General features: G+C 42.4%; 1 protein-coding gene across 2 annotated transcripts; it reads left to right on the forward strand.

Moving 5' to 3' along the window:
- The first annotated feature begins 4,129 nt into the window (after positions 1-4,129).
- On the forward strand, positions 4,130-11,574 carry IL22RA2 (interleukin 22 receptor subunit alpha 2). Of its 2 annotated transcripts, none has more exons than XM_063390289.1 (7): positions 4,130-4,187; positions 4,274-4,362; positions 7,056-7,206; positions 7,992-8,170; positions 9,426-9,595; positions 10,017-10,195; positions 11,304-11,574. In XM_063390289.1, the coding sequence occupies exons 1-6, from the start codon at positions 4,165-4,167 to the stop codon at positions 10,170-10,172; spliced, it is 768 nt and encodes a 255-aa protein (XP_063246359.1). In that variant the 5' UTR covers positions 4,130-4,164; the 3' UTR covers positions 10,173-10,195; positions 11,304-11,574. The 2 variants fall into 2 exon arrangements, with proteins under 2 accessions (XP_063246359.1, XP_063246360.1); XM_063390290.1 differs by lacking the exon at positions 4,130-4,187 and adding an exon at positions 5,822-6,028 and having other exon boundaries at positions 4,194-4,362; positions 11,304-11,573.
- The last annotated feature ends 826 nt before the right edge of the window (positions 11,575-12,400 follow it).

Below are 12,400 nucleotides of genomic sequence, written 5' to 3' on the forward strand. Positions count from 1 at the left end.
ACTCAAAAACTTACATCCCTTCAAAAATATCCTTTCAAAGAGCGTAAATACAGTCCTTTCAGATTGAAAATACAGAGCAAAAAGAATGAAAGTAAATATACTTTGTTTTCTTTCTGGGCCTGACTGTTCTGTGTTATGTTTTGTGGCATATTTTGCGAGTTTATAGCAGCTCAGTTAATTGTAGGAAGGGTGGAGGGCATGTGCAGTTCCATTCCAGATGACAGGAACTGTATGTGCTGTTGTGTGCTTTCCGCTGCCAGGTTTGTTAAGAGTTGAGGCCTGTGATAACCTGCTGCAAATGTGGTGTGAGATAAATTATAACAAGGAAGTAAGAGTTGTAAAAGCGTGCCTGAATGGCTAGAGGGCAGTGGTAGCAAGGAGGTACAGAGCATTTTTGCCTTTTTTCAGCCCCGTCTTCCATGTGGCCTCATCTCGGGTATCAGTCTGGCCTTATATCAGCTTTTAATGCAGTACCAATATGTACTCAGCCCCCAAATCTAAATAGAAACTGCAATAAAGTACTGTGCATTTGGATGGTGAATTAAAAAGAATTAATTCTTCAATTGCTTCAGGGTGTACAGCAAAACTATCAATTTTATTTGAGATACACCAAGCTTCATTTAAAACAATATGGAACAAAGCTTTTTTGTCTTTAAGAATCACGGGGTGATGTTAATGGTTAAAAAGTCATGTTACAGTAGACTCGAAACTAACACCTCTGAGAAGTGTGAAAACCATTAAAGGGTGAAGGGTCATGTCCTGAAAAGCTCAGCACACTGATTCCTGAATGCTCAGAGACTATCCACACAAGATCTTCAATACTGGATTTATTTAGGAAAATAAAAAAAGGCTTGTAAAACAAGTGTGTGTACAAATACAGTAGGTGGTGGTAAAGATTATTGTAAGAATGGACTTCTTGGTCTAGAGGTTGTACTCCTTGGATGATGGAGAATGGTACTGAGAATTCAAAAGACAATCACAGAACTGAACCGCAGGCTAGAAAGTGTGATGCTTGCAAATTTCTCCTTGTGGAAGAGATGAGTAAAAGGCAGTTTCTCTTTTTTCCCTCCTTCTATTTCTTTTTTTCCCTGGGCCAGGGAAACCCCTGGAGCTTGCATCTGTATGTATTACCCAAAGCAGCTACCAGAAGTGTTGGCTCCTTCAGCCCAATTATTGATGACAAATGCAGAGGCAGGCATCCCAGTTCTGTGTGTCTTTTCCTGAGTGCAGGCCTGGCAACCCCATGCCCTTCTTGTGTGATGTGCTGAGTCAGCCCAATGTGGTCTGGACGGGACTTTGTGATCAGATTCAGAGGCTTTGAACCACTCTCTACCAAAAAAAAAAACCAAAAAAACAAAAACCAAACACAACAACCCCCCCAAAAAACCAAGCCCAAACAAAAAACAAAAACCAAACCAAACAAACGAAACACCACGAAACAAACAAAATACAAAACCAACAAACAACCAAAACAACAAATAAACACCCCCAAAACAAACCCAAAAAACAAACAAACACACCCCCCCTCCCGGAAACCAGTGTGTAGGTCATATCCTACCAATATTTCAGGGGTTGCCTTGGCTGCCTCTGGTGGCAGCATTGCCACCAGTCAGAGAGCATTGGCACTACCAGAATTTCTTTGCTTTAGTAGAGCCTTTCTTTACTTTAGTAGGTGGACCAAGAAAGCATGAGCAATGTTTCTGATGTACCTCTCCAGTTTTATCTGTAGGTTCTGTTGGCTGAGTGAGCACTTGGCACCTTTACTATGCTATGGAGACTACCCAAGAAAAACTGACAAATTCTGGAATATTAATTTCACTTGTCTCCAAGTGGGTAGTTTTCTGTCTGCAGATGATTTGGTGAGGGATCCACAACCTAAAAAGTGTGTCTTAATGGGCTTAAACAAGCTACAGCGCTCCTTAGTGGTAGGAAAAAACATAATTCTATGGCTTTGCAAGTGAGAAAAACGGAAAATTTTAAGGGAACTTGTCATCTAAATAAAAGACTTGGGGTTGGGTATTAATTTCAGTTCCTAATGAATGTTAGTGTTGGTTACTAACTTCCCGGTCAATTCAGCGAGTTGCACATTGTTAAATAAATACTGCACGTGCAAATGATGAATTGCTGCTTTTGAGCCTTCCTCAGATCTTCATCCTTAATATGGTCAAAGGTCTCACTACGTAGATGCAGCTACAGCATTGGAATTTCTGCCACCTTTAAAATGTTGACCCAGGTTCTTTAACAGTGAGAGAGAAGTTTGTACCTGTGGGCAGGAAGCAGGGAAGGCACACACTGTGCAGTGAAAGTCTGCATTGCTTCCTCAGAAACTTCTCTGTAAGAACTTGAGTGATGCAATGTCTCTTTCCTTCAGAGCAGGGAAGAAAAATCCAGAAAGTCCCTCCTGCCTGACCGTAGGGGTTTTCTTTGCTTTCATTTTAATTTTTGTGTGTAGTGCAGTGATTCCCTTTTGCAGTCCCCACTGAGCTGCTGAAGGGCTGTCCTGCTGCACGTGACACACCAGAAGGAGCTGAGGGAGCTGGATCCCTTCATCCAGCAGAGGTGGCACTTGGAGAGATCTAATTGCCAGCTATAGCCAACTGTAGCATTTGCAGAAATGGCAGACTTTTGCCTGAAGCTCCCAGTAAAAACACAAAAAGCATCTGCCATAAACTGCAGCGGAGGAATCCCACTAGGATACGCAGGAGGAAACTCACATTAAAAGTGGTTAACTGTGGGATGAAATTGTCACTAGCTCCCTGCTGAGGCTGGACTGGATGACCACTAGAGTCCCCTCCCAAGACAGGTTTTCCTCAGAGTCCACACATGCTGTTTAGAAATACTGAAAACTGGCTCCAATTATGAATAGTCTTTAGGTCTAGAGTAACATGAACCACTCACTTTTTTATTTTTGTGTGAAATGGCACACATGAGAGAGAATTGCCTTACTTCTGGCAGTTACTAGAAGTATTCTCTGTATGCTTTGAGTATGCTTTTTTCATCCTCCCACATCCTCATCCAGGCATGTAAGCAGAACCCACCCTCACATCCACCGCAAATATCAGACTCGCATCTGAAAAGCCAAAGTTCATTCTACAGTAGCAGGTTCAGGGTTACATTTTCTCCTCTTATGTATGGCAAACAACTCACTCAAGGGCAAAAGGAAAAAAAAAAAAAGAGTAACAAGGAGGTGGTCCTTTCAAATGAGATGAGTCAAGCAGCTTTCAGCAAAAATGTACTTGACTTTTACCTCTGTGTAGCAATAATCCATCTTCAAGAGAAAGAAAGCTGTTTACCCAGCATTCATATAGGTTTCCATTCCAGCAATGGAAAAAATTCTCATATTCATGGTTTTCTATGTTGGTTCACAAAAATATCAGGTCTACTGTTTCACAATGATTTGGATCAGAAAGATGCTGCAGTGTAAGCTGAGCTAGTAGCATAACTACTTATGTGGATTCTGCTGGGCTAAGTAATACATTTTAACTTCCCATTTCTTCATAAAGTACTGTTCAGAGTACCCTCAATATTGTTTACAAAAGTTCTTGTATTTTAAATAGCATTGTAATGTGCATCATCCCGTGTTCCTCAATAGCTGACATTTTGAAATGCACTATATGCACCGTATGCACATTCTGTGAGACTCCAGACATGTATGTATGCACGTGTCTGCATGCGTGTGTGTGTGTGCAGCAGGCCCTCCTTTGACTGTGGTGAGTTTTATCACACAAAGCACTGAAGGAGTGTGACTGAGGCTGATGAGTAGCAGTGTTAGAGGTGCCAATACCCTGCTATTGAAGCAGCGGCTCTTTCAATGACAGAAATGATGTGCAGAGTTACCCAGTACTGCAGAATGCCGAGCCCAGCTGCAGATAAAACACGATCAGAGTGCAGTGCACAGAAACCCTGGCTTTGCCCATGTAACAGGCAGTTCATGCCCCATTTCACCACATGCACTGCAGCCTTTTCCCAGCAAAACTGGCCTTTTCCCAGCAAAACTGGTGCCGGCGGGCTGGCCCTCAGCTCTGCCCTCCGAGGTGGAACTGCCATCAAAAGGAACGCTGGCAAAGGTCCACGCTTCAGCTCCTGGCAATGGGCTGCTTCCTGGGATACGGGAAGGTGTGCACAATTCAAGTAAACAAATACGTGACCTGTGACTAAACACTGATGACTTTTCAGTCTAGTGATTGGTTTGTAAAGGTTCCCTATTCCCGTACTTGAGCTCATATAACATGATGAAATACTAATTGAATTTGGTGTGGGAAACTGTTTAAAGGTCACTGGATTTTGAAGATGTGTTTGGGAAATGGATAGATAAAAGATCTGCAGCCAGAGATAGACTTTCTGACTTCTGCCTTCATTTTGGTGAGTTTTTTTCTTCACTTTTTCTCAGTTCTTTAATTCCCTAAATTGGTTTGCCTAATTCATTATTCAGAGCTACACAGTTAGCATTTTACTACATATGCTGCAGGTTTGGTGCTAGTATAATGCGATATAGGTGATCAGCTGAACTGAGACCCTGCCTATCTATCTGACCAAGGTCAGCTTCTTGACTAGATGTTGTTCAGTTTGTTCAATATAACTGGTGGCCTTTAAATAAGTTCATTTGAACCAGAACTTGCACCTTTTTTTGACCTGACAAGTCTTCAGTTTCCATGTTTTCTCAAAGTAAAGATGATTTCATGACAATTTTTTTGTTTGCAGACAGGTACTGTTCACATCCATTACTCCTTTTGTGGAAGCTGTTACAGAGGGCTGCACTAAGTCCTACAAAATTAGCATTTTTCTCCTCTTTCTTATCATCATGAGTTTGCAAAAAGAGAATGCATCCTGACTTTTGCTTAGTTGCACTAGTGCATGAGCAGTGAAGTACCAGTGGGTGTCAGCATCGGGGAGCTTTTGGGGAGGGAAGAGTGAGGGGCAAGGCTGGGCAGTGGCACCATGTTCATCACCAGCAACTGAATTGTCTGAGCTTTCCACACATCCCAGGAGCATGAAACTCATCTCCCACCAGGGAGGTATGCATGTGGCATTGAAGCTTTTGTAAGCACAAAGTGAGATTGTTTTCATGGGGAAGCCGCAGCATCCCCAGCCCTTGTCAAGCTTTTAGGGATGGATATATTGTGCAGGCAGGATCCAGAGGATAACACTGACAAATGCCAATATTTGTGCAGGCAGGGTTGCAGCACACCTGCACCAGCTGGGGCATATAATTCCGGGCAGTCTGAAAGTCCAACCCAGAGTGGCACTTTGGCCCTGTGGGCTGGGCTTATCTTCCTAATCTCTGTCTGGAAACTGTCAGTCATGCAACTTCCCGGCCTCCCAGCATCTCAACATGGGGTGAACGTGCTGCCCAACAGCCAGAAGTGATTTCACAGCCCCTCGTTCCTCCAGTGACAGGACCCTAGATGATGTCTTGCCACCAACACACCTGCAAAAGCCCATCTCTTGCTTTTGCCCCAGAGGCAGTTCATCAAACCAGAGCACATCCCATGGGTAGGTCTTTTATACCTTTAGAGCAAAATTTCTTGTGTTCTCCAGCTCTGAGCAACTATGGGCTGAAAAATAAATAAATAAATAAATAAATAAATAAATAAATAAATAAATAAATAAACAATCTTAGCATGGCAAGCAAGAAAGCTTCTGTGACAAGTTTATGGAAGAAAGCAATATTGGCAGACATCATCTGGGAATTAGTGCCTTAAAAAAAGGACCCTTTTCATAATGGCTTGGCTCATAATTAGTTCCAAACTCTGCGTGATCACAGCTGCCAAGAAAGAAAAGTTGCTCATGTTTAATTTAGAGCCACTCATATGTTTCCCAGCTAAATTAAACCAAAGCCAAACCGGGGAATTTGGAAACCACTGAAAATAAGGGGAACTCTGGAGTGCTTAACAATTACTTCCTCATAAGACATGCCCAAGAGGAAGAGAGGTGCTTTTCAGTCATGGAGCTGCTCTCCTAAGCATGAGGAGGATCATGCTTTCCTTCCTCTGCTTACTGATGCACCTGCTTCAGGATGAGACAACTTGTAAGTAACTTGTAAGGGCTTTTTGCTCTTTTCCTGTGTGTGAAGGGAGGAGGGGGTGGGATGACAGGGCTTGTTACTGAATTTTTAGATGAGTCAAGAAATCTCTGCACCCTTTCATGGGTTTCAAAAGTCAGTCACTTTCAAATTAGTTTGTTGTTTTATCTTTCCAGGTTCTGAAGTGGAGATGAAATGAATGTGTTGACCATTAGATTTTTTCATGGCTGTATTACCAGTTTCAGTTCACCCAGTAAAGTCTTATTTGATTCTGTGCTATGCCAGGGTAAAAGCTGCTGTCATCTGTGTTGCAAAACCCACAAAAATATTAGGGTTTGAAAGATTCAGAGAGATTACTAACTGAATCTGTTATAGAAATAAACTGAATCTGTTATGGTAATATTGCAGTCTGAAAAGAGGTGATCTTGAAAACAGTCAGGCAGCTTTTCCAGTGGAACAGATAGGAAAAGCTGTGAATTTCAGGTGGCTGTTTATTAGGCAGGAGCTGGTTAGCAGGACTGTGGCAACAGTTAAAAGAGTTATAATCTCTTTGGATTAAAGCTGAGTTATGGAGTAGAGGGAAAGGGCACTTGACTTTTAAGTATTGATGGAGCTTCTTACTGCAGGCTCTGGGAATAAATCCGAAGGTTTTGTTTCCTGGGATGTGCATGAGGCATCTTTCACAGCAGAAAACTCACTAAGGAAAAATACATCAACAAACCAACAAAAGAATTGAAAAAAAGAAAAAGAAAACCCAAATAACAACAAACAAACCCGAAACAAACAGCAAAAAAACCCTCCTCCAAACACTCAGGCCACATGAAAGTATTCCTTTCATAGTTCTAAATGTCCTTCTTTTGTAACTGCTTGATTTCATGACTTGGAAAGTTTTGAATGTGAGATCCAGGAGATGTAATTTCCCTGTGGTCTGCTAGTCATGAAACTGCATGGTCAGTGTCAATACCCCCTGGTTCCAACACGGGGCAGTGTGTCTGTGACAAACACGTTACCTTATTATTCCTTCTATCTGCAGCACTTCTAGTTTTGGAGAAGCCAGACCTGCAAGATTCGATTAAGCCCCAGAAGGTAGAGTTCCATTCGTTAAATTTCAACACCACTTTGCATTGGCAGCCTGGGTGGGCCAGAGAGGCGAGAGATGCGCTCTACTTTGTGCAGTATAAAGTGTAAGTACCGGGGCCTCCCACTGTGCTGGGGCTTAGTCCTGCTGGGCACATCAAAGTGGTTTCTCAGCTCACAGGATGCTCTCATTCCCGGGGAACAGCCGTGTCCTGCTTGGCTGCCAGCTCTCAGTTGTTTCTGCACCTATCAGTCCCATGAGGTGCAGTCAAGCAGCATGCAGCAGGCACCTTCATGGCACCAAGAGTTTGAAGCAAAATGTAGTTTGCAAGTGACCTCTGAAAGTCACTGGGTCCAGCTACCTGCCTCAAGAAGGTCTAGGTAGGCCCAGATCTTCTGTAATGGAACATTTAAGGTATTTCAGTGGCCTACCTTGCCCGTGGCACTGCCTCAGGGTGGCTTGCTTGGAAAGACTGAGGCAACATTAGGGGCCGGTCTTCAGGGTCTGCTCCCATCCCTGGCACACTGTGTGTGCCCGAAACCCTTATTGCCCTTGAGAAATTGTTTGGTGAAATCCGGCATTCTGCCCATCATTGAACACACTGGCTAGGCCAAAACTTGCCCACCTCTGCCATGGGGTAACTAAGAGGTGGCTTCCTACAGGGCTGGTGAGCCATGTCTCTGCTTCAGATTTCTTCCAGAAAAGACAGGAACCTGTAGCTCCCAAATGCCCATGAAATCAACTTTCCCTGTTATCAAATTGAAGGCACGTAATTTCCATGGCAGGACCCTTGTCAGTGCCACGAGAGTGAAACAGATGGCTGAGAATCTGCAGGGACACAGGCAGTGACCCCTAAAGATTGTTTAAATCCTTCCTCCTCTTCCCACATAGGTATGGGCAGAGCACGTGGCAAAACAAAGACGAGTGCTGGGGGATTTCAAGCCGTGTCTGTGACCTAACACATGAGACCTCTGACATCCAGGAGCCTTACTACAGCAGAGTGAGAGCAGCCTTGGCTGGTGTCTATTCCAGCTGGAGCCTCAGCTGCAGATTCACTCCTTGGAGAGAAAGTAAGTGCAAACATACATGTCCCCCAGGAAGGAGTTTGATCTCTGTGGATGGAACGCATCATTTCTGCTCCCAACATGAGTTTCTGCTTGCAAACATGAGTAATCCTTTTCTAGCCACAAAGCTGAACGGAAAGAAGTGAGTCAGTAGCTCTCAGGTGAAGTGTTATGCCAAGGTAATTCTCCACACACTTGAAAGCTGAGTGATTACAGCTAAATAGCCACTTACCAGTAATTAGGAGATCAAAAGATCCCTTTAATTCAACCTCTTCCTCTGGGCATGGAAAACATAAATTATTTTCAGGCATTTTTTGAAGCTGCTGGAAGGACAGGACTCAAGACAATAAAAAAGGAAGCATTTTTTTTCTTTGGGAGGAGAAGAGAGAACAGAGCTACATGGTGTGTGGCCACTAGTCTTCTCATATTTATGTGTTATCCTGACTGCAGGAAAAGACATAGAAAGGACATGTGCAAAGCTTCTGGTTAGCACTGTCATTATAGTGCCACAGTCTGTTAAAAATGGAGGATTGCCCAAAGACTGAACAGCAGCTACCAATAAGTTCACCTTGAATTCCTTTTTCCCTCACTGGCCAATGCAAAATCAAATTGTCAGTGTGGGTCACGTCACAGCCCCGAAGAGCAAACTACCTTGAGCCTCCTGCACAGATGAAACCACAAGCTTTGACATAAAGCAAAACCAGAACTACTTTCCCTGTTCCTCCTCCTCCTCCTGAAGAGATTTGTGTGGCAGCTGCTGCCCTGTGTCCCCACATTTCTGGTGCTGCACACACATGAATGCAGGCACAAGCTTGAAGCCTTACCTGTGTTTAACCAAGCCAATTGCAAAATATTTGAAAGTGATGATGTAAACTACATCCTTGGCATAGCTGAAATGGTTCAAACGGACCTTTTGTGCAGTCCAAGCACAAAGGCAAACACAAGGAAAAAAGAAAATCAGAGCAATTTTGGAATTTTGCTTGACTAGTCAGCACATAACAACATCAGCTCTAAGGGATTTCAAAAAGTTTGGCTCAAAGATGAATTTACAAATGCAGGAAATGTCACCCCCAAAATAACAATAACCAAACCAAATAAACACCAAGAAGTAAGAATTTACAGAGTGTCACTTGAGGAGTAAATACAGCAAAATATATAATTGGTAACATGAACATTTGTTGAATGGATTCAAATTGCATTCTAGGAAATATTATTAATAAATGATAATTGTGTTCATAGCTTTGGTGGGTTTTTTTTGTAGCTGTGATAGGACCTCCGACGGTAACTGTGGTTCATAGCAACAAATCCATAACAGTAAAGCTCCAGGCTCCACGTTCTCCTTATAAAAGGAAGAGAGGCAGCAAAATACCCATGACAAATTATTATAACCTGCTGTATCAAGTCTTCATAATTAATAACTTGCTAGATGAGGTAAGAGTACATTCAGATATGAACCCTTTACCATTGAAAAGCAAGAAAAGTGTGGGTACTTGTTCTACTGTTGAAACTGTCTTCTGGGATTATGACTGTGCAAGTGTTTGAAAACAAAGTAGGCTAACTTCTCAGGAATGAAATTTGATTGAATTGAGTTGTATTCCTCCCTGTATAATTTTCCATCTACTTAATACCTCTAAATCTATGACATATTTAAAAAATTTGGGACAGGAGAGGAATTTGGTAGGAGGGGGAAGGAAATTTCTTTAAAAAGCATAAATAAGTTATTAATGCTGTTTGGTTTGTGCAAGTCCATGTGCTGTTCTGCATCCTCTGTTCTCATCAAATTTTACTCACAGACATACATGCTAGGGAAATGTACTTGATTCTTGCTCTTTTTTCTCCACTCTGTGTGAAGCAACACAGGCTCCTGGTGTATGAAGGGAAAGACAAGGTTATTGAAATACGAGATTTGAGGCCTGGAGTCAGCTACTGTATCGTGGCTAAAATGTACATGCCAATGCTGGACCACAGCAGTGCCTACAGCAGCAGGCAATGTACCCTGCTGCAGTGACAGGGATGGCACCTCTGAGACAGGTAAGTCACTGGCTGAAACTGGAGATGGTTCTGGAAGTCAAGATCTATCTCCTTACCAAAGGCAGATACTCTCCGAAAGTAGAGGAAAAGTGTGTCATAGAAACTGCCGTCCCACATGACAATATTAGCTGGAATATTTACATAATCTCCACACACCGGTATGAATGATAAGGCCAAGATGATTATATGAGTGGGATAAATAATTATTTGCATGCTGGCACTGTCCTCATAAATATCTGCTTCTGCCCTTTCTTTAAACAGTTGTACATAGTACAGTTAAATAGTTATACATAACATGGCTCTCAACAATTTTTTTTCTGTCAAGTAATAATTAATTAGAAAAGTGAATGATCTCCAACTTTATTAACATGCAATTCTCCTGCAAGCTCTTCCACCCTTTTTTGCCCGGGAATTGATCTGATGGGTTAATTAAAATTAGCCTGTTGCCTTTTCATGACCACTCTTCAGTGTAGTATGTTTAAAAATAAATCAGTTATCAAATGTCATGAGTTCCCACGGGCCAAAATGCAAGAATTATCTCCATTAGCTGATCTGAAAAATCTGTTTTTTTACTTTTATCAATCACTAGATTATTGTCCCATATCATATGCCTAGCCAAAAGATTTGCTATCGATTCTGCTCCGCAGGTGCAAAGGCATGGAGAGGACAAAGACCTAACCCAAACTTGACTTCATTGGAATTGGCCTTAGCAAGCTCAGACTTGGGGTAACAGAGGAAAACTGGAAAAATGTCAGATTTAACCTGGACTTCTGTTTGCAGTTCTGTGCCCTAGAACCACAGAATTTTTCCTGTATTCTGCTTCATATTATGATACATATCATTGGTGTCTCTGGAGTTTTGGTCAGTGGGTTTAGGCTAAGGAGGGAGTCACTTTCTAGGGGATTTTCCTGCTTTTTTTTTTTTTTTTTGCTTTCCCTGTACTGCAAAGAGGTGGAAACTCAGGTTAGAGCTGGACTTCCAGACAACCTGCAGAGGGTCAGGACAGAGGCAGGTGAATGGCATGGGTTGAATGTCAGTTCAGTCTAATACCACCCAGCTTAAATGCACATGCCAGCAGCAATTCTCTTCTCTCTCTTCCCCATTGCAGGGATAATGGCAGAAGATGCCTTCCATCACAGGTCCAGCTGTAAATCAACATCTGCTCTCTATGTCTGGAATACCCACTTGGATACTTTTTAAACCAGTTTTTGCTGCATCAAATTATTTGATTCATCACAATCATCTTATGCTACATGAAGGTCAAGGATTCTTTGTATGTCTCGTATTACAATTTATGATGGTATATATTTGCATTTTCAAAGGAAACAGACTTGTATTATAAAAATAAAACCATGAAAAAAGTCTTTGTGGAAATATCCTTAAGATTGCTTCTAGAGATTTTGTATTTTAGGTCTTGAAATTAATATACAATCTATAAAATAGAAGTTTCAGATATTTTATGTTTTCTACAGTGATTACAACAGAAAATGAAAAAAGTGTCCTTTCTTTAAAATAAGAAACATTCAATACAGGAGTAATCCCATGCTCACAGTGTCTTAATAGTACCCTCAACATAATATTTTGGACAGTGAAACCAGTATGTGATTAGCCAGAAATGCATGTAAACTAAACCAGAAAGATCCTCTTTTCCATTCAGTGAAAGACAGTTAAAGGAAAGAGACCCTCAGCAAGTTTGCTGATGAAACAGAACTGTGGGGAGTGGCTGATAAACCAGAAGGCTGTGCTGTGGGACCTTGGTAGGCAGGAAAATTGGGTGGAGAGAAACTTAATGAGGTTCAACAAGGCCAAGTGTAGGGTCCTGCACGTGGGAAGGAATAACTGCAAGTACCAGCACAGGCTGGGGACTGACTTCCTAGAGAGCAGCTTGGTAAAGAAGAACCTGGGAGTCCTGGTGGATGACCATGAGCTGGCTTTGCCCTAGTGGCCAGGAGGGCCAATGGTATCCTGGGGTGCTCTGGGAAGAGTGTGGCCAGCAGGTCAAGGGAGATGGTCCTGGCCCTCTACTCAGCCCTAGTGAGGCCACATCTGGAGTGCTGTGTCCACTTCTGGGCTCCTCAGTACAAGAAAGGTGAGATGTGACTGGAGAGGGTCCAGTGGGGAACCACAAAGATGATGACAGTTCTGGAGCATCTCTTTTGTAAGAAGCATCTGGGAGAGTTGAGTCTGTTAGTCTAGAGAAGAGAA

This window comes from Prinia subflava, chromosome 2, assembly GCF_021018805.1.
Source record: "Prinia subflava isolate CZ2003 ecotype Zambia chromosome 2, Cam_Psub_1.2, whole genome shotgun sequence".
NCBI classification, from domain to species: Eukaryota; Metazoa; Chordata; class Aves; order Passeriformes; family Cisticolidae; genus Prinia; species Prinia subflava.